This window comes from Coregonus lavaretus, assembly GCF_964263955.1.
Source record: "Coregonus lavaretus genome assembly, chromosome: 7".
NCBI classification, from domain to species: domain Eukaryota; kingdom Metazoa; phylum Chordata; class Actinopteri; order Salmoniformes; family Salmonidae; genus Coregonus; species Coregonus lavaretus.
In genome coordinates, this window is record NC_139994.1 from 26,668,716 (window position 1) to 26,690,431 (window position 21,716).

At 42.1% G+C, this 21,716-nt stretch overlaps 1 protein-coding gene across 1 annotated transcript in view; it reads right to left on the reverse strand.

The window, feature by feature from the left end:
• Positions 1-13,011, reverse strand: part of LOC311133053 (F-actin-uncapping protein LRRC16A-like) — a 33,369-nt gene extending 20,358 nt beyond the window's left edge. The window contains exons 1-9 of the mRNA XM_084166479.1: positions 12,682-13,011; positions 11,412-11,509; positions 8,498-8,548; positions 4,414-4,473; positions 4,195-4,316; positions 3,755-3,852; positions 3,598-3,668; positions 3,263-3,336; positions 3,078-3,153 (exon numbers count right to left, since the gene is read on the reverse strand). Of these exons, the coding sequence (XP_084022605.1) occupies positions 3,078-3,153; positions 3,263-3,336; positions 3,598-3,668; positions 3,755-3,852; positions 4,195-4,316; positions 4,414-4,473; positions 8,498-8,548; positions 11,412-11,509; positions 12,682-12,721 (690 nt within the window). The 5' untranslated portion in view covers positions 12,722-13,011. The remainder of the gene's footprint in view (positions 1-3,077; positions 3,154-3,262; positions 3,337-3,597; positions 3,669-3,754; positions 3,853-4,194; positions 4,317-4,413; positions 4,474-8,497; positions 8,549-11,411; positions 11,510-12,681) is intronic.
• Positions 13,012-21,716: the final 8,705 nt, after the last annotated feature.

Sequence of the window (21,716 nt, forward strand, 5' to 3'; positions counted from 1 at the left end):
ATGAAACTGGCTCGAATGAGGACCGCCACAGGAATGGAAGACCCAGAGTTACCTCTGCTGCAGAGGATAAGTTAAATAGAGTTACCTGCCCAAATAAATGCTTCACAGAGTTCAAGTAACAGACACATCTCAACATCAACTGTTCAGAGGGGACTGTGTGAATCAGGCCTTCATGGTCGAATTGCTGCAAAGAAACCACTACTAAAGGACACCAATAAGAAGAAGAGACCTGCTTGGGCCAAGAAACACGAGCAATGGACATTATTGGAGATTTTTGGTTCCAACCGCCGTGATTTTGTGAGACACGGTGTGGGTGAACGGATGATCTCCGCATGTGTAGTTCCCACCGTAAAGCATGGAGGAGGTGGTGTTATGGTGTGGGGGTGCTTTGCTGGTGACACTGTCTGTGATTTATTTAGAATTCAAGGCACACTTAACCAGCATGGCTACCACAGCATTCTGCAGCGATACGCCATCCCATCTGGTTTGGGCTTAGTGGGACTATCATTTGTTTTTCAACAGGACAATGACCCAACACACCTTCAGGCTGTGTAAGGGCTATTTTACCAAGGATAGTGATGGAGTGCTGCATCAGATGACCTGGCCTCCAATTTTTTTATTTTTTTATTTCACCTTTACCAGGTAAGCCAGTTGAGAACAAGTTTTCATTTACAACTGCGACCTGGACAAGATAAAGCAAAGCAGTGCGATAAAAACAACAACACAGAGTTACATATGGGGTAAAAACAAAACATAAAGTCAAAAATACAACTGAAAATATATATACAGTGTGTGCAAATGTAGCAAGTTATAGGCTATAGTGCCAAAATAATTACAATTAGTATTAACACTGGAATGATAGATGTGCAAGAGATGATGTGCAAATAGAGATACTGGGGTGCAAATTAGCAAAATAAATAACAATATGGGGATGAGGTAGTTGGGTGGGCTAATTTCAGATGGGCTGTGTACAGGTGCAGTGATCGGTAAGGTGCTCTGACAACTTATGCTTAAAGTTAGTGAGGGAGATAAGAGTCTCCAGCCTCAGAGATTTTTGCAATTCGTTCCAGTCATTGGCAGCAGAGAACTGGAAGGAATGGCGGCCAAAGGCGGTGTTGGCTTTGGGGATGACCAGTGAGATATACCTGCTGGAGCGCATACTACGCTCCAATCCCCCGACCTCAACCCAATTGAGATGGAGTCGGACGGCAGAGTGAAGGAAAAGCAGCCAACAAATGCTCAGCATATGTGGAACTCCTTCAAGATAGTTGGAAAAGCATTCCAGGTGAAGCTGGTTGAGAGAATGCCAAGAGTGTGCAAAGCTGTCATCAAGGCAAAGGGTGGCTATTTGAAGAATCTCAAATATAAAATATATTTTGATTTGTTTAACATTTTTGTGGTTACTACATGATTCCATATGTGTTATTTGATAGTTTTGATGTCTTCACTATTATTCTACAAGGTAGAAAATAGCAAAAATAAATAAAAACCCTTGAATGAGTACATTTGACAGGTACTGTATATTACATTTGTTTTATTTGATGACTATCATTTCATTCCAAGTCATCATCTAATCTCTATAGACCTGCTGCCTATGCTGTCTGACAAAATCCCTATTTTAGTACTTCTTCGAAGTATAGTGAACAAAAATATAAACACAACATGTAAAGTGTTGGTCCCATTTTTCATGAGCTAAAATAAAAGATCCCAGAAATGTTCCATACACACAAAAAACATATTTCTTTCTGATTTTGTGCACAAATTTGTTTACATCCCTGTTTCTAAGCATTTATCCTTTGCCAAGATAATCCATCCACCTGACAGGTGTGGCATATCAAGAAGCTGATTAAACAGCATGATCATTACACAGGTGCACCTTGTGCTGGGGACAATAAAAGGCCACTAAAATGTGCAGTTTTGTCACACAACACAATGCCACAGATGTCTCAAGTTTTGAGGGAACGTGCAATTGGCATGCTGACTGCAGGAATGTCCACCAGAGCTGTTGCCAGATAATTAAATGTTAATTTATCTACCATAAGCTGTTGTTTTAGAGAATTTGGCAGCACGTGTAACCAGCCTCACAACCGCAGGCCACGTGTAACCACGCCAGCCCAGGACCTCCACATCTTGCTTCTTCACATGCGGGATCGTCTCAGACCAGCCACCCGGACAGCCGATGAAACGGAGGAGTATTTCTGTCTGTAATAAAGCCCTTTGGTGGAGAAAAACTCATTCAGATAGGCTGGGCCTAGGTCCCCAGTGGGTGGGCCTGGCTCCCAAATCGGTGGGCCTATGCCCTCCCAGGCCCACCCATGACTGCGCCCCTGCCCAGTCATGTGAAATCCATAGATTAGGGCCTAATGAACTCATTTCAATTGACTGATTTTCCTTATATGAACTGTAACTCAGTAAAATTATTGAAAATTGTTGCGTTTATATTTTTGTTCAGTATAAATAAGGCATACTTTTATGACTGCTGAATAGCAAATATCAAATCACTTAGATCATGCATTTTCAGGTAGCGATCCCTCGTGAAGCAACCATTTCTCAATTCTTCTGTTTCTTCTCCCTCTCTCCGTGTCTGCCCCACACTAACCTAACATTGCAGGCGTAAAATAAACCCCACACAGCCCCACACAGACCAGACAAGTAGGCATGTATTATGGTCATTGTAGTTAATTATCACGTTTTCTGTGTGAAACTATGTAGAATATTGGCCTGTTGGAAAATACAACTCCCTACTACATCGCACAGTTCGGGCTTGATCTGATTTATCTCTAGAGAAACTTTGCTAAAAAATGAATGAAATGGAATTAAAATAATTGAACCGACGTTGGTCAATTATTTGTTATAAAAAACAAAAAATTATCGACATTTAAGTTAATCGCCCAGCACCAATCATTATGCATTATACCTACAGTACAGGCTTTAAGTAAAGTGTTACCACACTTTCATTTAACTTCAACCTTTCTTCAAGAGTGGCATGCATGTTTCTCCAATTAATATACTTTTCCCCTTCATAAATGTAACATAAAATGGAAAATGTCACCAGCATAGTTCAGTATGAAATGTACCAGTTTGTAGTCCTTTGTGGAGAGCTTGGTGAACCATTGGTTATACTCCAGGACCACAATGATGGCCACCAAATCTCTGGAGGAGAAGTAAACAGCATTGATTATCAAAAATAGAATGGTATAAAGACACTATTGTTCACACAATGTGTACATTTGGCAGCAGTGAAATAAGGAAGTGAAGGTACCTGTTCTCAAGATGTACAAAATCCTGCAGGTTTAGTTCTCTGGTGTCCTGGGTTAGATAGATTGTGTCCACATCCTGTTTGGCAACGTGGAGAGACATGCCCAAGATGGGAATGATTCAAACAATGGCAAAAGTAGCGCTGATATAGCTAAAATAACTGACAGGATGTAAAGCCAGGTCAGAATATTTCAAGAAAGACCATGTTAGGCATCTGTGCTAAAGTTTCCGTCCACATGAATGGACAGTCAGGCTACTGGAGCGCCATGAACTACCCCCCGCTACACTATGATCAAATTAGCAATAGTAACTGAAATGGAAGGAGAAAAACATACTAACCCACTGCACCTCCTCTCTGAATGGCAGACCCAGCTGGTCACAGAGACACCAGTACATGTGGGAGAAACCACCTACGAGAGAATGAGAGGTGAATACAGAAAGTCAACTATGTTATAGCTGGGATTTTTGTGAAATATGTTCTTTATTATAACGTTACCACATGGCCCTAGGTCTGTGGTGGCCTGGTCCTCCCAGAGAGACTGTAGGGCGGCCGTCCTCTCAGGAGGCTTCAGGGTCAACTTCTTCATCACCTTCCTTCCACAGTGCAGGGGACACACCACAAAATGTCACTTTACCATGTCACCCCACAGGACACACCACACACTGTCTATTTACCATGTCAACTTCTGTCACTCTATCATGTCAGTGCAGAGGACAAAACATACACTGTCACTTTATCATGTTGGACATGAGTAAAGTGAGAGTAGGTGAGTGACCGACTGACTGAGCAAGTGAATGAGTACACAAACAAGTGTATGAGTCCACAAGTGAGTGAATGAGTAAGTCACTAATGTATGTGCTTGGATGAGTGAAAGAATAATGAACTGACAATAAAGACAGTAGCAAAGAGAGAGTGACAGAGTAGAGGGGACCTACACTGGGGACAGGCCTGGACAGATCCTGTGTAGACAGGTCCCAATGTGGGCGACCACCTCATCCACATCCTCCACAGAGCCAAGCTTCAGGGACAGCTGGCCTCGGTCATACTCCAACAACAACTGTAGGGGGCGCAACACACAGTGTCAACTGATACTGTCTGTAACATGCTTGGTTTGAACAGAGGTTGTTTCATGTTTAAAGCCAGGACTATTTTACCTGAGTGGGCTTGTTACTAGTGATCCCCTGTATATCCAGGTAATTGAAGGTCTGTTCAATCTGAAACCACAAAACAACAAATGAATCTGCACTATACTCTACCAGAAATGGAAAGAAAGGTATGGAATCACTAAACTGTGGACATCTTTAAATCAACATCTGAAAATGTTGGAAAACATACAGATAAAATCAAAAACATGTGAGGCACACAAGGACACCTGGACACTTGCTCTTTCACAGCTGTAAAGCCAACATAGACAGCCACAAAGTACAAAGTCACAAACAAGCACTGAGATACACTACATGACCAAAAGGTATGTGGACACAAGCTCGCCGAACATCTCATTCCAAAATCATGGGCATTAATATGGAGTTGGTCCACCCTTTGTTGCTATAACAGCCTCCACTCTTCTGGGAAGGCTTTCCACTAGATGTTGGAACAATGGAATCAAGTCCCTGCAGCATTTAGCCACAAGAGCATTAGTGAGGTCGGGCACTGATGTAGGGTGATTTAGCCTGGCTCGCAGTCGGCGTTCCAATTCATCCCAAAGGTGTTCGATGGGGTTGAGGTCAGGGCTCTGTGTAGGCCAGTCAAGTTTTTCTACACCGATCTCGACAAACCATTTCTGTATGGACCTTGGCTTTGTGCACGGGGGCCTTCCCCAAACTGTTACCACAAAGTTGGAAGCACAGAATCATCTAGAATGTCATTGTATGCTGTAGTGTTAAGATTTCCCTTCACTGGAACTAAGGGTCCTAGCCCGAACCATGAAAAACTGCCCCAGACCATTATTTGTCCTCCACTAAACTTTACAGTTGGCACTATGCATTGGGGCAGGTAGCGTTCTCCTGGCAGCCGCCAAACCCAGATTCGTCCGTCGGACTGCCAGATGGTGAAGCGTGATTCATCACTCCAGAGAACACGTTCCCACTGCTCCAGAGTCCAATGGCGGCGAGCTTTACACCACACTTACACCACGCTTGGCATTGCACATGGTGATCTTAGGCTTGTGTGCGGCTGCTCGGCCATGAAAACCCATTTCATGAAGCTCCCGACGAACAGTTCTTGTGCTGACGTTGCTTCCAGAGGCAGTCTAGAACTTGGTAGTGAGTGTTCCAACCGAGGACAGAACATTTTTATGCACTACGCGCTTCAGCACTCGGCGGTCCCGTCAGCTTGTGTGACCTACCACTTCGCGGCTGAGCCGTTGTTGCGCCTAGACGTTTCCACTTCACAATAACAGCACTTACAGTTGACCGGGGCAGCTCTAGCAGGGCAGAAATTTGACGAACTGACTTGTTGGAAAGGTGGCATCCTAGTACGGTGCCACGTTGAAAGTCACAGCTCTTCAGTCAGGCCATTCTACTGCCAATGTTTGTCTATGGAGATTGCATGGCGGTGTGCTCGATTTTATACACGTCAGCAACGGGTGTGGCTGAAATAGCTGAATCCACTCATTTGAAGGGGTGTCCACATACTTTTGTATATATAGTGTAATGGACAAACTCCAAAATAGCCCCCCCACCCCCACCCCACACACACAGCTGGCAGGATGACAGGGGAGAGGGAAAGGAGGTCAAACTAATCCAGAGCTGCTATCTTTCTGATGCTAGAGGACGGGCTGAAAGAGAACAAACCTCCCCCTCCAGCTGTTAAAACCCTCCAATGTCTTTGCTCGGCACCCAAAACTCCAAGGGCAAGATTTACTCCCAGGAACAACTGAGCCTCTGTTTTACACAGAGTGTATAATAATCCAAACACTATTTTACCAGGATACAGGAAAACTAATGCTAAACACTTTAGCCTGTTGGTATAATGCTTTATGTATAACTTGTAATAAGCATGTAGCATAGTGTTACCAAAATCACCGCCTCAGTGTTTTACCTTTCCAGAGGTTACGAGTAGAAGACTAAAATACACCCAAAAGAGGAAATAGCATGAATACTTTTAGGGCTCTGCAAATAGTGTAACTTCTCTTCTTTTTTTGAAAGTGCATGGGTTAATGACTAGCAATTGAAGAAGTACAGTGGCTTCAGAAAGTATTCCACACCCCTTGACTTTTTACACATTTTGTCATGTTACAGCCTGAATTGAAAATTGATTACATTTAGATTTTTTGACACTGGCCTACACACAATACCCCATAATGTCAAAGTGGAATTATGTTTTTTGAATTTATAAAAAATCAAAAGCTGAAATGTCTTGAAGCCACTGCTCCAAAACCGCCATAAAAAAGCCAGACTACGGTTTGCAACTGCACATGGGGACAAAGATACAAAGTACTTTTTGGAGAAATGTCCTCTGGTCTGATGAAACAAAAATAGAACGGTTTGGCCATAATGACCATCGTTATGTTTGAAGGAAAAAGGGGGTACTTGCAAGCCGAAGAACACCATCCCAACTGTGGGTGCTTTGCTGCAGGAGGGACTGGTGCACTTCACAAAATAGATGGCATCATGAGGAAGGAAATGTATGTGGATATATTGAAGCAACATCTCAAGACATCAGTCAGGAAGTTAAAGCTTGGTCGCAAATGGGTCTTCCAAATGGACAATGACCCCAAGCATACTTACAAAGTTGTGGTAAAATGGCTTAAGAACAACAAAGTCAAGGTATTGGAGTGGCCATCACAAAGCCCTGACCTCAATCCTATAGAAAATTTGTGGGCAGAACTGAAAAAGCGTGTGCGAGCAAGGAGGCCTACAAACCTGACTCAGTTACACCAGCTCTGTCAGGAGGAATGGGCCAAAATTCACCCAACTTATTGTGGGAAGCTTGTGGAAGGCTACCCAAAACGTTTGACCCAAGTTAAACAATTTAAAGGCAATGCTACCAGATACTAATTGAGTGTATGTAAACTTCTGACCCACTGGGAATGTGATGAAAGAAATAAAAGCTTAAATAAATCATTCTCTCTACTATTATTCTGACATTTCACATTCTTAAAATAAAGTGGTGATCCTAACTGACCTAAGACAGGGAATTTTTTACAAGGATTAAATGTCAGGAATTGTGAAAAACTGAGTTTAAATGTATTTGGCTAAGGTGTATGTAAACTTCCGACTTCAACTGTATCTAATCAAGATATATTAGTGTTTTATTTTTCAGAAATCCTTTACAAATGTTAAAACATTTCTTCCACTTTGACATTACCGAGAATTTTGTGTAGATCGTTGGCAAAAAATGACAATTAAATCCATTTAAATCCCACTTTGTAACACAACAAAATGTGGAAAAGTTAAGGGGTGTGAATACTTTCTGAAGGCATAGTATTTGTAATTCACCACATTCAGAAATGCACAGTCCAAAGATTGCAGTGAAGTAGTTGCAGTTACTGGTATTCGTTAACCAGTACATTACCGCCCGGCACAAGTGAGCAGGTCCCACCATATGCCATGACATGTGATATGTTACCCACAATGCAGCTATGAACACGCAGCCTGTGGGAAAGAAAAACAGTCAATGCTTTCTGAAAAACCTAAACCTTAAGGGAGAGAGAGATAGAGAGAGTCAAAAAAGTTAAACAGAAATTGGAGAGAGATCTGCAGAGACTTGCTCCTTGGGCCAGCCACTGCACCAGAGAGAATTCCAGAAGTGCTCCTCAAAAACAAGCGGGAGCACGCTCTGAGATTGACTAACCAAACATTCCCAAGGAGGACCGTCTGGGATGACTGGGGGCGGGAGGAAGACAGTCAGTCTAATTGAATTTCCTAAATACATCCAGACAGAAGTCATCCCACTCACTCAAACCTCTACTTACTATGTGTCGTAATGGAGTCAATTCCCTGTCTGTCATCATTACATCATTAGACAGTACATAAAAAGGGAGTTGGAGTGATTTCAACTTCACAAGAACTTAATTGGCCTTGAGTAATATTGATATTAACTCTCGTAGCATTTTGCACAAATGTAGCACCATGCAGTACACTAGTAAACTCGTGTTTAAGCTTCTGTGGGACGCAGCTATTTGAGCTATAGGAAGATCAGGATATGCAATAACACATAATCAAACACACACACACACAGTGTCTCACATGTGCATGTACGCTCTCTCACTCGCACACACGGCACACTTCTCCTTACCTTGGTGGGGACCCTTGCAGTAAGCAGAAAGGCCCGATGGGATGCCAAAGCCTGTAGAGAGAGAGAGACAGATCAGAGAGACGTAACGGAAGTCAACAACTGTACAACTAGAACTGGACAGCCTTTCCACCAGCGGTTTGCAGCTGTTATTGTCTAGAAGGAACATAAATATAAACTGTAGAGCCAAGTGAAAGAGATCTGGAGTTGGACCAAGACATTAGGGACATACGTAATTAACATTGTCTCTTATCTTTGCTATCATTTCTGTGTTTTAAACTCTTCTATTCTTAACAACACTGGTGCAAACTCAATTGAAATCACACTGTGGTAGCTAACTCATTTCTAGAGACATGCAATAGTATCATGCTACAGGTAAATACACAGTTATAGCCGAAAGGAGAAAGAGAGATAACTGTCTGTGGACCAGAAAGCTGTGGTATGTGTTTTTTTTTTGGAGTGAGGTTACTCAAGGCCAAATATGAGCATTGACTGTGGCTATGTGAGCCAATGGCTGGGTGTGAGGCAGGAGACCCCACCCCTCTCTGCTCTGGACAATCTGTTTCAGATTTGTATTGTATTTTACAGTATCTCAGGTGTAAAAAGAGGGGGAGGGGTATTGTATGTTCACACACACTTAATCACATAACAGTTCTTACAGGTAAGGCCCACTTATCCATTGTGTCTTACAGATAAAGACTGCTCAACCAAATTTTGACCATTGAGTTTGGCCGATGAATATACATCTCTATTCTAGCAAGGCCTAAGAATGTGCCAATATGGTGGGCTGTGTTAATCAGTGTCTGATGCTATCAGTCTGTGCCTGTGGGGGAAGTGTTGTGTCAAGTCAAGACAGGAGACAGTGAACATACATACCACTAAATTGTGGAACTTTACAAAGAAAATAGAACCCCAGAACCTACAGTGTGTCCAATAGAACCCCAGAACCTACCGTGTGTCCAATAGGGCCCCAGAACCTACAGTGTGCCCATTTCACACTGAACTCTAAGGAAGGACAACTTTCCAGAAAATGACATGCTTTCAAATGTGATGTGGAAAATGGTATAGAGTTTCATGAGTTGAGAACAGGTATTTAGAGTAATGAGTCAGTTATATCCTCGTTATATTAAGTGTTTAAAATCAGTTGTCAACATTTGTCCTTTTTATGAACTAGGAAACACATAGGTGTTTCAGAGTATCTTCCAAAGCTAGTCAGCTGCACATGTTCTACAATTAAAACAGAACCTTGTTTATATCTGTTTACTCTTGAGGGTGGTACAGCAAACATTAGCGTGCCAAGAGTGTCCAACAAGCTTATTTTAAACCCCTACACACACACACACACACACACACACACACACACAACAAGGTGGTACAACACACACACACACACACTTTGTTATACGTTGTCTGCGGAGTAATATTCTTACACACACACACACACACAGGGTTTAGAGACATGCAGTTACATGAAACAAGATAGGCCCATATCCAATAGTAGACCTACTCCTACACCACCTTATCCATTGTTCTTCCTCTTACACAATAATACACTAAGACTGAGGGCTCAAATGTCTTTTGAAAGTAGGGTCTGAGGCTTTTCATGTCTTTGCTGGCCCACAGCTTAGAGGAAAGGGTTAAAGGAGGATGAAGTTGCTGAGTATGAGGTGAGACTGAATAGCGTCTGTATACAGGGCTGTATTCATTAGGGCATGCAATGGAAAATGAAAAATAGTTTATTATTCTGTAAGTGGGGCGGCAGGTAGTTTAGTGGGTAAGAGCGTTGTGCCAGTAACCGAAAGGTCGCTGGTTCTAATCCCCGAGCCGACTAGGTGAAAAATCTGTCGATGTGCCCTTAACATTTACATTTTACATTTTTGTTATTTAGCAGACGCTCTTATCCAGAGCGACTTACAGTTAGTGAATGCATACATTATTTTTTTTCCTACCCCCTGTGGGAATCGAACCCACAACCCTGCCGTTACAAACGCCATGCTCTATCAACTGAGCTACATCCCTGCCGGCCATTCCCTCCCCTACCCTGGATGACGCTGGGCCAATTGCGCGCCGCCCCATGGGTCTCCCGGTCGCGCCGGCTACGACAGAGCCTGGATAAGCTTAAGCAAGGCACTTAACCCTAATTGCTCCTGTAAGTCGCTCTGGATAAGAGCGTCTGCTAAATGACTAAAACGTAAATGTAAGTGTTCTTGGGTATTTTGAAAGGCGCAAATAAAATGTCTTATTATTGGACAAGTCCAGGTAGTCCCTCCCTGTTTTACTCTGTTTTTTTCCATTCGATGCCTATTGAACACGGCCCAAGGCTTAGGGTTAAAGAAGATTGGCTTGCAACACTGTAGAAATAACTTTGTTTGGAAAGAGGCCGAAGTGACTCTGGTCCTCCTTGGGTTTGATGGAGGCAACTGATATTCCAATTGAAACCCAATACGTTTTGGCTATCTTTTGAAAGTGCTCTGAAGCTGCTAACAAAATTGAGACAGTTGCGGAAGTTCATCCTGTAACATTTAAAATGTAACATTCAACCAACAAAATCCAATATTCTGCATACAAAGCAACAAGTATATTACTCAGCAGACAACAAATTGTTTCAGGAAGTCAATACATTGATTTCAGTCTATCAAGTCCACAGAAAGTGGTGAGGTAGTGTTTCAAACGTTCTATTGTCAAACAGTCGACTGCAGGTCTACTGTTATGTGAATGAGGCACAGGAATTAGGTTTTGCTGAGAAACATGTAAACCTTGAGAGAATGAGGAAACACTGGGGTGCTCGGAATGACAAGTTGATGTTCTCCTACATAGAAGGGTTGTGCTGTGTCTGCACATTTAACGCTACATTTAGAGAACTGCACAATGAGAAACCAATTATATGGGGGCCTAGAATGCAGGCCTGATGTCTTACCAGAACTCGGTTCTCCAGTTTGTCACCTTTGACCTCCAGTTTCACCCTCTTCTTCAGGGTGAGCTTGATCTTCCCTCCCACGGCATCTCTCACACTCTCTAGGAGGAACAATTGGAAGATTAACACTGATACGATCATGCTATCATTTCCTCTAGTGCATGTTCAGGGCTAGGCTTACTGGAGGCCTTTACAAATTCCAAAATAACTCTAATGCCTGGCCTGGGAAATCATGAATAACAGAAGCAGAACGTTTTCTGAAATGCTTTTTGATAGGAAAACAACCCAATTTAGGATCCACTTTGCCTGCATTTAGGTGTTTTTTAACAGTTGTATCAAGAGTGGACCTAATGTCCGTTTCATAATCACTACACTCAAAAACCTCATAAGTATTGAAAATACCACACAGTCCAAAGACAGTGGGTTTCCCCCAGGCCATATGGCAGTGCTAGGGAGGTTAGTAATTCAACATTGGTGCAATTTCTTCTCCCATGTAGTAGCAGTCAGAATAATATTATTGCTTAATTTCGTGCCCAACACAGCTTTAACCAGCTTCGGCCTCTTACTGGTTTCATGATTGTGTTGTCAAATTTATATTAAGAGGGAAGCCAGATGCCAACCAGGAAAACAGCTGAGGGAGGGACTGATTTGTTTTGGTGAGGCACCTCTAATTTTTTGTAGTCTTGTTTTTCAGGGAATCCTGGCAAGAGTGGGGGAAACTCTTGATTACATCACTCTGGAATTCTCCACACTCTGGACATGAGGTCATCAACTCAGATCAAAACATTTATAGACAGGGAGATTTCCAAACATGACCCAGACTGCCATCTATTTATGTATCCACAGTTCTCTGAAACTTATGTCTGAAAACAGTTTTTTGCAGTTATCATTTTCGTGGTGGTTCCATAACTTGATCAGTGTCCATTCTCAAAACAAAAATACAACATTTTGAAATTACTGTGAGGAAAACTCTGAGGAAGAAATATCATATGGCTGTCTGGAATTGTTGTATGTCTTGTGTTTTGCATAATATGACAATGGTTCATCCATACATTAGTCTATCCTAGAGGAGGCCTGTGTCATCCCATTGGTGTCATCACAGTCTGAGGGAATTTCTCAAGACACACCTCCAGTTCTTCTCCCCAACTTTGTGTCCAAAGGTATGTGGCAATCAGGTGCAGCTCGAAAACTTGAGAAACAGCTGACATTTAAAATGAAGGATTCTAGTCATTTTAGGCAAAATAAATTACATTACTGTTAAAAAGTGTCTTACCCAGCAACTCGTTAGGAAAATCCGTATCTTCTTCAGTCATGTTTAATAATTAGGAGAGTTGTGTGGAGTTAAAAAAGCACAACGACAAAGACTAAGCACGACATGGATTAAAATGTAACGTTAAAGTTATCCACCTACGAGTAACGTTAGCCTAGTCCAGTTTCTTGACTACCTGGGGTCGTTTTGTTTACTTTCTCCATTCATCCTCGAGTGCGTCAGAGCAATGTACCTTTTGGAGCTCAAGCTCCGAAATGAACGAATAAAATGACATGAGAAAATTGAAGACAATGTTTTAATGCTAAGGACTATCCTACTCTGCGAGTCCGTTGCAAAAATAATAACATACTTTCAGTGAACTCGTGAATGATCCCTCCCTCCTCAAAAAAGGTAGGCTACTCACGGAAGTCAAGTAGGGAAAATGTGACACCTGGTGGCAGGGCCGGCCCGCTCATTAGGCAGGATTATGCCCCGTGTACAATAGCACGCGGTACCGCGCGGTGAACACCGATTCCCATTCATTTTCAATGGAAGGAAAGCGGAGAGGGCGGGGTAATTTTGGGCGACGCGAAGTTAAACTTTTTCCCAACTTTATGTGCAAATCACCAGCGGCGACCGCTGGGCGATGACCAATCATATCCAGTGGTTCCCATGACAAATTTGAGCTATGTGACCCAAGGCTGGAGATTTTCTTCACTAATGATCACTGACAAAAATACTAGGATGAGAGCAAATGTAATTATTGGGACATCAATGGTTACACATTGTAACTATGCAATAGACTACAAACATGATTTAACTAGTTAAAGGCTGATTTGTAATTCATATATATATATACAGAAACATAATTTAAAAAACAGTACACTACACTTCCTATGCATCATGTAAATACTCTAAAACCGGTTCATCTCACTATCTATTTTCCTTCATCTGCATTGATCTGAGGACACAGGATAGGTGTAGTATTTCATCAAATGAGAGACTTAATTTCAACCAGTAGAGAATGTGAAACGCTTTATTGAAATAAGTTAATTATCCAAGTGTTATAAATACATAATACATGCATTATAAATATTATAATTGTAATTTATATTCTAAATACAAGTTAAATCTGTACTTCAATGCACATCTGGTGTGCATTATAAAAACAGAGGAAGAAAGAGGAGGTGGGTAGAGAGGTGTAAGAAAGAGTGTAAAAGACAGAAAGGGAAAGAGGTAAGAACAGAGGAGCAGGGATGACAGATTAATGAATTATTGTGCTACCCTAATATTCTCTCAGTTCATCACAATTACATAATAGTGTCTCTAGCGGTGTCTCCTAACAGCCTTGGGCCCCCAGTTGACCCGAAGGTTATCTTAAGAGCGGGTGAGATGGTGATGACGGGACTGGGGGTTGGCACCCTCTCACATCAAAACATACCTGCAGACGAGAGACAGACGGAGAGAGAGATAGCATGATTAAGCCTTGTTTTTTATTTATTCTAACACTCAGTCATCATAATCATCAGGAGGTGAAATGCAAAACTGACCTTGTATCATTAACTCTGGGACTACTACATCTCTCTGTATTTCAATGTAAAGCATCTCTTTAATAATACTTCCTGTTGACCCGACCAAGTGACCTCTCACCTCTGATCATGCTATGCCCTCTATGTGTCAGCCAGTTCAGATGCGGGAGGGGTTCACCGACACAGCTGATATAACCTAGAGGATTTAGGGAGAAGGGGGAGAGGGATTAAGTGAAGGAGCGAGACTGATATTGAGAAAATAAGGTAGTTAAAGAGACTATGTTCAACAGGAATCTGTGTGTGTGGTCTCACCTGGTGTCCACCTAAGTGGCTGCAGAGTACTTTATACTGAAAAACATGCACAGACACATGAGGACAAACAATATAGCGTAGTTATATAAATAGAAATAATGAAGTGTCTTACTATTCTCCATGGTTGGTCATCTTGCCTGAAGGAGCCACAGTTATATACATGAGCCTGCTTACTGCACAACACAATCCATCAATCAGATTGATACACAAGTGTGTAGGTGTGGGTTATAGGGTGTCTAATTGTTCTAAATGTTTTCAATATGGGAGACACTTAAAATAACCTGTTTTGTTTTTGTACAGACATCACCCTTACCTGAACAGCACCCTCACCTGAGAAGTAGAAATCAAAAGGAGAGAAACTGTGAATGTAATAACTGCAGTTGACATAGCTAAGTAAATGGAAGAATACTCGTATTGCAATGTGGATGGCTCTTAACAGAGCATTTGGTTGTGCATAGTGTAGTCTATGGTGTTGTCAGGGAACAGCATCCTCTTCGAAAAAAGTAGGAGGTGAAGATCTCCCGCACATGGATTGCCTCCCATGCTGCGTTGTTGGCCCCCATCCTTGAAACATCCTGCAGAGCAGCAGACCTCTCCTCTGGCACACGGCGGCGAGCTGCAGATCCCCTCCTGGTCCTCGTGTCCATCCTCATGAAGTTATGAAGGACACAGGTAGCCTTCACATGCCTGAATTCCCCCAGGGGGCAATCCCAGATGGCCCTGGTCACCCAACCTTGCAGTGTCCTACACAGTAACTGTAGGCAATCGTTTTGAAGGAATCTCCAGTTACAAGGTATTTGTAGGAATATGGAAGAATGTCATTATTAGACTTTTACATCACCAGGTCATTGTGGATTACTAAAGTATAATGTCCCTTATAACAAATAATGATAACATTGGATAGATAGATACATATGCACACACGTGCATGTGTAGCATGTAACAATAGCAGGATCATATCAAGGATAGCATCACAAATTAATACATAAATACCACTTGAAGCTTGATGATGACTTGATCATTTGAATCAGCTGTGTAGTGCTAAGGCAAAAACAAAAATGTGCACCCCTTTGAGTCCCCAGGACTAGGACTGAGAACCACTACTCTTCATTGGGACCTCTTCATTTGCAGACAGGCTTTCACAGCTCTCTGTATCTGAGGACAGAAAACCTCATTAGACCGCACTGAATATTATGTTACTATTATCTCTGTCCTCACTTCTAGGGACTGGAACTACACAAAAGTACCTGCCCTATCCAGAATTGCCTACTCTCTCACTTTGACAGATGGGGCTGCTATCCTTTCACCCTCCTCCATGGCTGTTAGCTAGGGACGGAGGTTCAAAGACTCCAGCCACACAAGTCATAGACTGTTCTCTCTTCTACCGCACGGCAAGTGGTACCGATGCACCAAGTATGGAACCAGCAGGACTCTGAACAGCTTCTATTTAGACTGCTAAATAGTTAACCAAATAGCTACCCAGACTATCTGCATTGACCCTTTTTGCACTAACTCTTTTGACTCATCACATACGCTGCTGCTACTGTTTATTATCTATCCTGTTGCCTAGTCACTTTACCCCTACCTACAGTTGAAACTCAGTGCCTCTTTGCTTTACATCATGGGAAAATCAAAAGAAATCAGCCAAGACCTCAGAAAAAAAATTGTAGACCTCCACAAGTCTGGTTCACCTTGGGATTTCCTAACACCTGAACGTACCACATTCATCTGTACAAACAATAGTACGCAAGTATAAACACCATTGGACCACGCAGCCGTCATACCGCTCAGGAAGGAAACGTGTTCTGTCTCCTAGAGATGAACGTACTTTGGTGCGATAAGTGCAAATCAATCCCAGAACAACAGCAAAGGACCCAGTGAAGATGCTGGATCTAACAGGTATAAAAGTATCTATATCCACAGTAAAATGAGTCCTATATCTACATAACCTGAAAGGCCGCTCAGCAAGGAAGAAGCCACTGCTCCAAAACCGCCATAAAAAAACCAGACTATGGTTTGCAACTGCACATGGGGACAAAGATCGTACTTTTTGGAGAAATGTCCTCTGGTCTGATGAAACAAAAATAGAACTGTTTGGCCATAATGACCATCGTTATGTTTGGAGGAAAAAAGGGGTGCTTGCAAGCCGAAGAACACCATCCAAACCGTGAAGCACGGGGGTGGCAGCATCGTGCCGTGGGGGTGCTTTGCTGCAGGAGGGACTGGTGCACTTCACAAAATAGATGGCATCATGAGGAAGGAAAATTATGTGGATATATTGAAGCAACATCTCAAGACATCAGTCAGGAAGTAAAGCTTGGTCGCAAATGGGTCTTCCAAATGGACAATGACCCCAAGCATACTTCCAAAGTTGTGGCAAAATGGCTTAAAGACAACAAAGTCAAGGTATTGGAGTGGCCATCACAAAGCCCTGACCTCAATCCTATAGAAAATGTGTGGGCAGAACTGAAAAAGCGTGTGCGAGCAAGGAGGCCTACAAACTTGACTCAGTTACACCAGCTCTGTCAGGAGGAATGGGCCAAAATTCACCCAACTTATTGTGGGAAGCTTGTGGAAGGCTACTCGAAACATTTGACCCAAGTTAAACAATTTAAAGGCAATGCTACCAAATACTAATTGAGTGTATGTAAACGTCTGACCCACTGGGAATGTGATGTAAGAAATAAAAGCTGAAAGAAATCATTCTCTCTACTATTATTCTGACATTTCACATTCTTAAAATAAAGTGGTGATCCTAACTGACCTAAGACAGGGTATTTTTACTAGGATTAAATGTAAGGAATTGTGAAAAACTGAGTTTAAATGTATTTGGCTAAGGTGTATGTAAACTTCCGACTTCAACTGTACCCCTGCACATCGACTTGGTACTGGTACCCCGCGTATATAGCCAAGTTAACATGACTCAATGTGTATTTATTCCTCGTGTAATTTTCTTAATATATGTTTTATTTTCTCTCTGCATTGTTGGGAATGTAAGCATTTCACTGTTAGTCTACACCTGTTTACGAAGCATGTAACAAATAAAAATGGATTTAATTTAGATTTATGAAAGTGGCCATTTTAGGCCCTTTTTAGACGTAGGGTGCATTCAGAAAGTATTCAGACCCATATTTTTCCACATTTTGTTACATTACAGCCTTATTCCCAAGAACACAGTGGCCTCCATCATTCTTAAATGGAAGAAGTTTGGAACCACCAAGACTCTTCCTAGAGCTGACCGCCCGGCAAAACTGAGCAATCGGGGGAGAAGGGCCTTGGTCAGGGAGGTGACCAAGAACCCGATGGTCTCACTGACAGAGGGGAGAATCTTCCAGAAGGACAACCATCTCTGCAGCACTCCACCAATCAGGCTTTTATGGTAGAGTGGCCAGACGGAAGCCACTCCTCAGTAAAAGGCACATGACAGCCCGCTTGGAGTTTGCCAAAAGGCACCTAAAGGACTCTCAGACCATGAGAAAAGAGATTCTCTGGTCTGATGAAACCAAGATTGAACTCTTTGGCCTGAACGCCAAGCATCACGTCTGGAGGAAACCTGGCACCATCCCTACGGTGAAGTGTGGTGGTGGCAGCATCATGCTGTGGGGATGTTTTTCAGCGGCAGGGACTTGGAGACTAGTCATGATCGAGGGAAAGATGAACGGAGCAAAGTACAGAGAGATCCTTAATGAAAACCTGCTCCAGAGCGCTCAGGACCTCAGACTCGGGCAAGGTTCACCTTCCAACAGGACAACGACCCTAAGCACACAGCCAAGACAACGCAGGAGTAGCTTCAGGACAAGGCTCTGAATGTCCTTGAGTGGCCCAGCCAGAGCCCAGACTTGAATCCGATCAAACATGTCTAGAGAGACCTGAAAATAGCTCTGCAGCGACGCTCCCCGTCCAACCTGACTGAGCTTGAGAGGATCTGCAGGGAAGAATGGGAGAAACTCCCCAAATACAGGTGTGCCAGCTTGTAGCGTCATACCCAAGAAGACTCAACACTGTAATCGCTGCCAAAGGTGCTTCAACAAAGTACTGAGTAAAGGGTCTGAATACTTATGTAAATAAGATATTTATGTTTTTTGTATATACATTTGAAATAAATTCTAAAAACCTGTTTTTGCTTTGTCATTATGGGGTTTGATGAGGGAAAAAACCAATGTAATACATTTTAGAATAAGGCTGTAACGTAACAAAATGTAGAAAAAGTCAAGGGGTCTGCATACGCTCCGAATGCACTGTATACATGCCTCCTGTAAGACCCTATAATCGGTGAACCATACATGATACAGAAATCTTGATGCCATTTTACTTCTTATAGTCAGTGTCCTCTAAAATATGGAGTATGTCTTGATTCTGAAATAACACATTTCACATTCATTTATTCAAAATAAAAAAAACTAATATTTATATCTCAAATATACCCTTTATAATTTTGTTCGTTTTAAGACATATTATTTGGAACAATATCTCTACAAGTACATCACATTTCCAGAGTGGGCTCTCTGCTAATTCTGAAATATAAATTTTATGAGCTCCACCAAGACAGGGAATCGGAAAATGTATTCAAAGGGAACTCCCTCTGCTGGTGATTTGCTGAATGTGCAATCGTAAAGGAAGGCTGTGATTGGTTCATGACCTATATGTCCATTTCTATGTATACAATGAGTCATATCATTAAAAGTACCAGAGAGCCCACTCTGGAAATTTGATGTGTTTGAAGAGTATATTGTTACAAACAATGTCCAAAAAATAAGACAAATCTAAAAGGGTACTTTTGAGATATTAATATTAATATTTGTAATGTTTATTAAATGAATGTGAAACATTTTATTTCAGAATCTAGGCATACTCCATTTATGAGAGACAACTGTAAGAAGTATAATGACACCAAGATGTACAGTTCACAGATAATAGGGTCATGTATAGGTCTAAAAAGGGCCTAAAATTGCCACTTTCATCATGATTTTCTTAAAAAATGATTTGTGATACAAATATAAAAAGCATGTCCAACATCCTTCCTCACAATGAAGTTACTATGTTAGAATTGCCCCCCCCCCAAAAAAAAAAAAAAAAAATAATTAGGCCCTTCCTTTAAAATCCATCCATTTATTTCTTGGAAATTCAATATAGCTCAACATCAACCTACTGAAGGGAAGTGAACGAGTGCAGAAAGGAGGGAGGAAGCAATTGCCTTTGCATGTGATATGCAAGCGCTTCCTTCCTTTGAACAACTTTTGACTGTTTTCACCCCCTGTTGACTGTCTTGTGTTAACAAGCTCCGTGTAGCTCAGTTGGTAGAGCATGGTTTTTGCAACGCCAGGGTTGTGGGTTCGATTCCCACGGGGGGCCAGTATGAAAAAATAAATGTATGCACTCATTAACTGTAAGTCGCTCTGGATAAGAGTGTCTGCTAAATGCTCAAACAGGTAATTTGGTTGTTGTTCATTTTGTGGCCACAAGATGGAAACATATCCTTATAATGTTTAACACTAGGATGCATATGCCGGGTCAAAATGACCTTGCCTAATGTTTTTTTTTGCTGTATTGATCCCCCCAAGAAATGTTAGCATCTAATATTCCAGGAAATCCTTAATTAATGTGTCTTTAATGTTCCAACATCCTAGTTTTGTTGTTTAATTTGTTATTTTTTAAGTAATAGTTTTTGTATCACTAATCCAAGTTTTCATATGTGGGTCAAATATGACCCCTATGTATTTCATATGGAATTCACTGCATTGCAATCGTCATACTGACCTTTCTTTTTGCTACAACAATAAAATCTATGTAATTAATAAAGTATTTATTAAATATAATTTCTCCTTTTTAACTCATTGAGTAAAAGGAGTTTCACGAGGCTCATAAGAATGTTACCAGATATACAACCAAAATGGTTTTACAGATGCTGCATGAGGAAGCCATTGGTGCCTCTGACTCTGAGGTATCCAATTCAAATGACACAGACTATGTGCCTGTGGGTCAAGTTGGAGTTGTGGATGCACCTGGTAGTCCAGCTGTCCTAGATGATTCTACAGATGGGGAGGACTCCTCTCAGGAGGAGAGTGAAAACCAGTCAAATAGACTGAGTAAAAAGGGGTCTTACTGGAGTGAACATCCTGTAAGGTTCTGTATTTGTTTTCTTAGTTCACCTTTTGTTCTTGTACGTAGCCCTGTTTCTTTGTGTTCTTGAACGTAGCCCTGTCTTTCATTTTTGTTCATTGATTTCACCTGTGTTAGTTACTCACCTGGTCTCATCAGCTCCTTATTTAGTTCAGTTCTTTCTGTTTGTGCCTTGTGAGATATTGTTTGTTTTGACTCTACTATGCCTTTTTATAGCTTGTTTGTGAGAACCAGTTATAGCCTTCAGTCCTAGTTTTGATTCTCCTGCCTGTTTGCCAACCTGTGTATGACCATTGCCTGCCTGTGACCACGATTCCTGTCTTTTGCGAAGGCGAAATAAACACCTGCCGCGCTCTACACGTGAATCTACACCTTTTTCTCCCTGAGAATTCATTACAGAATACCTCACCAAAAAACGGAATGATTCAGCAGAGCTACAGTGGCGCCTAACCCGGCAAGAGGAGCGTATGGAGGTAATCGGCCATCTTCTACGCCAGCCTATCCCTACTCCTCCGATGCCAGGTATTGTAACCCATAGCCCTCCTTCATTCATATCCATGCCTGGAAAATATGACGGTTCACCTGGGAAATGTCAGGGATTTCTGATGCAATGCAGCAAATACATTGAGCACAACCCCACTAACTTTGCCACCAACAAGAGCAGGGTGGATTTTGTTGTGTCTCTACTCACAGGCAAAGCCCTAGATTGGGCCAATGCCATTTGGATTGCCAACAGCACAGAACTCGGATCCGAGACCCATTTCCACACCCTCTTCAAAGAGGTATTCGATCACTCTCCTTCCAGTCGTCCTATAGGTGACCTCCTCATAGACCTTCAACAAGGACGCAATTCAGCTGCCGAGTATGCCCTCGAGTTCTGCACCATGTTTGCAGGGAGTGGATGGAGTGAGGCTGCTTTACTTACCATCTACCGAAGAGGGCTCAACAGGGAACTTCAGGCGGAGCTGGCCTGTAGAGGTGACCTTCAGGATTTAAATCAATACATTCGTATGTCCATCTCCATCGACCACCTCATCGCCGACTGCCGAAGAACTCTGACACCCAGGAACCCGAAACCTTCTCTTTCCATGATTCCGT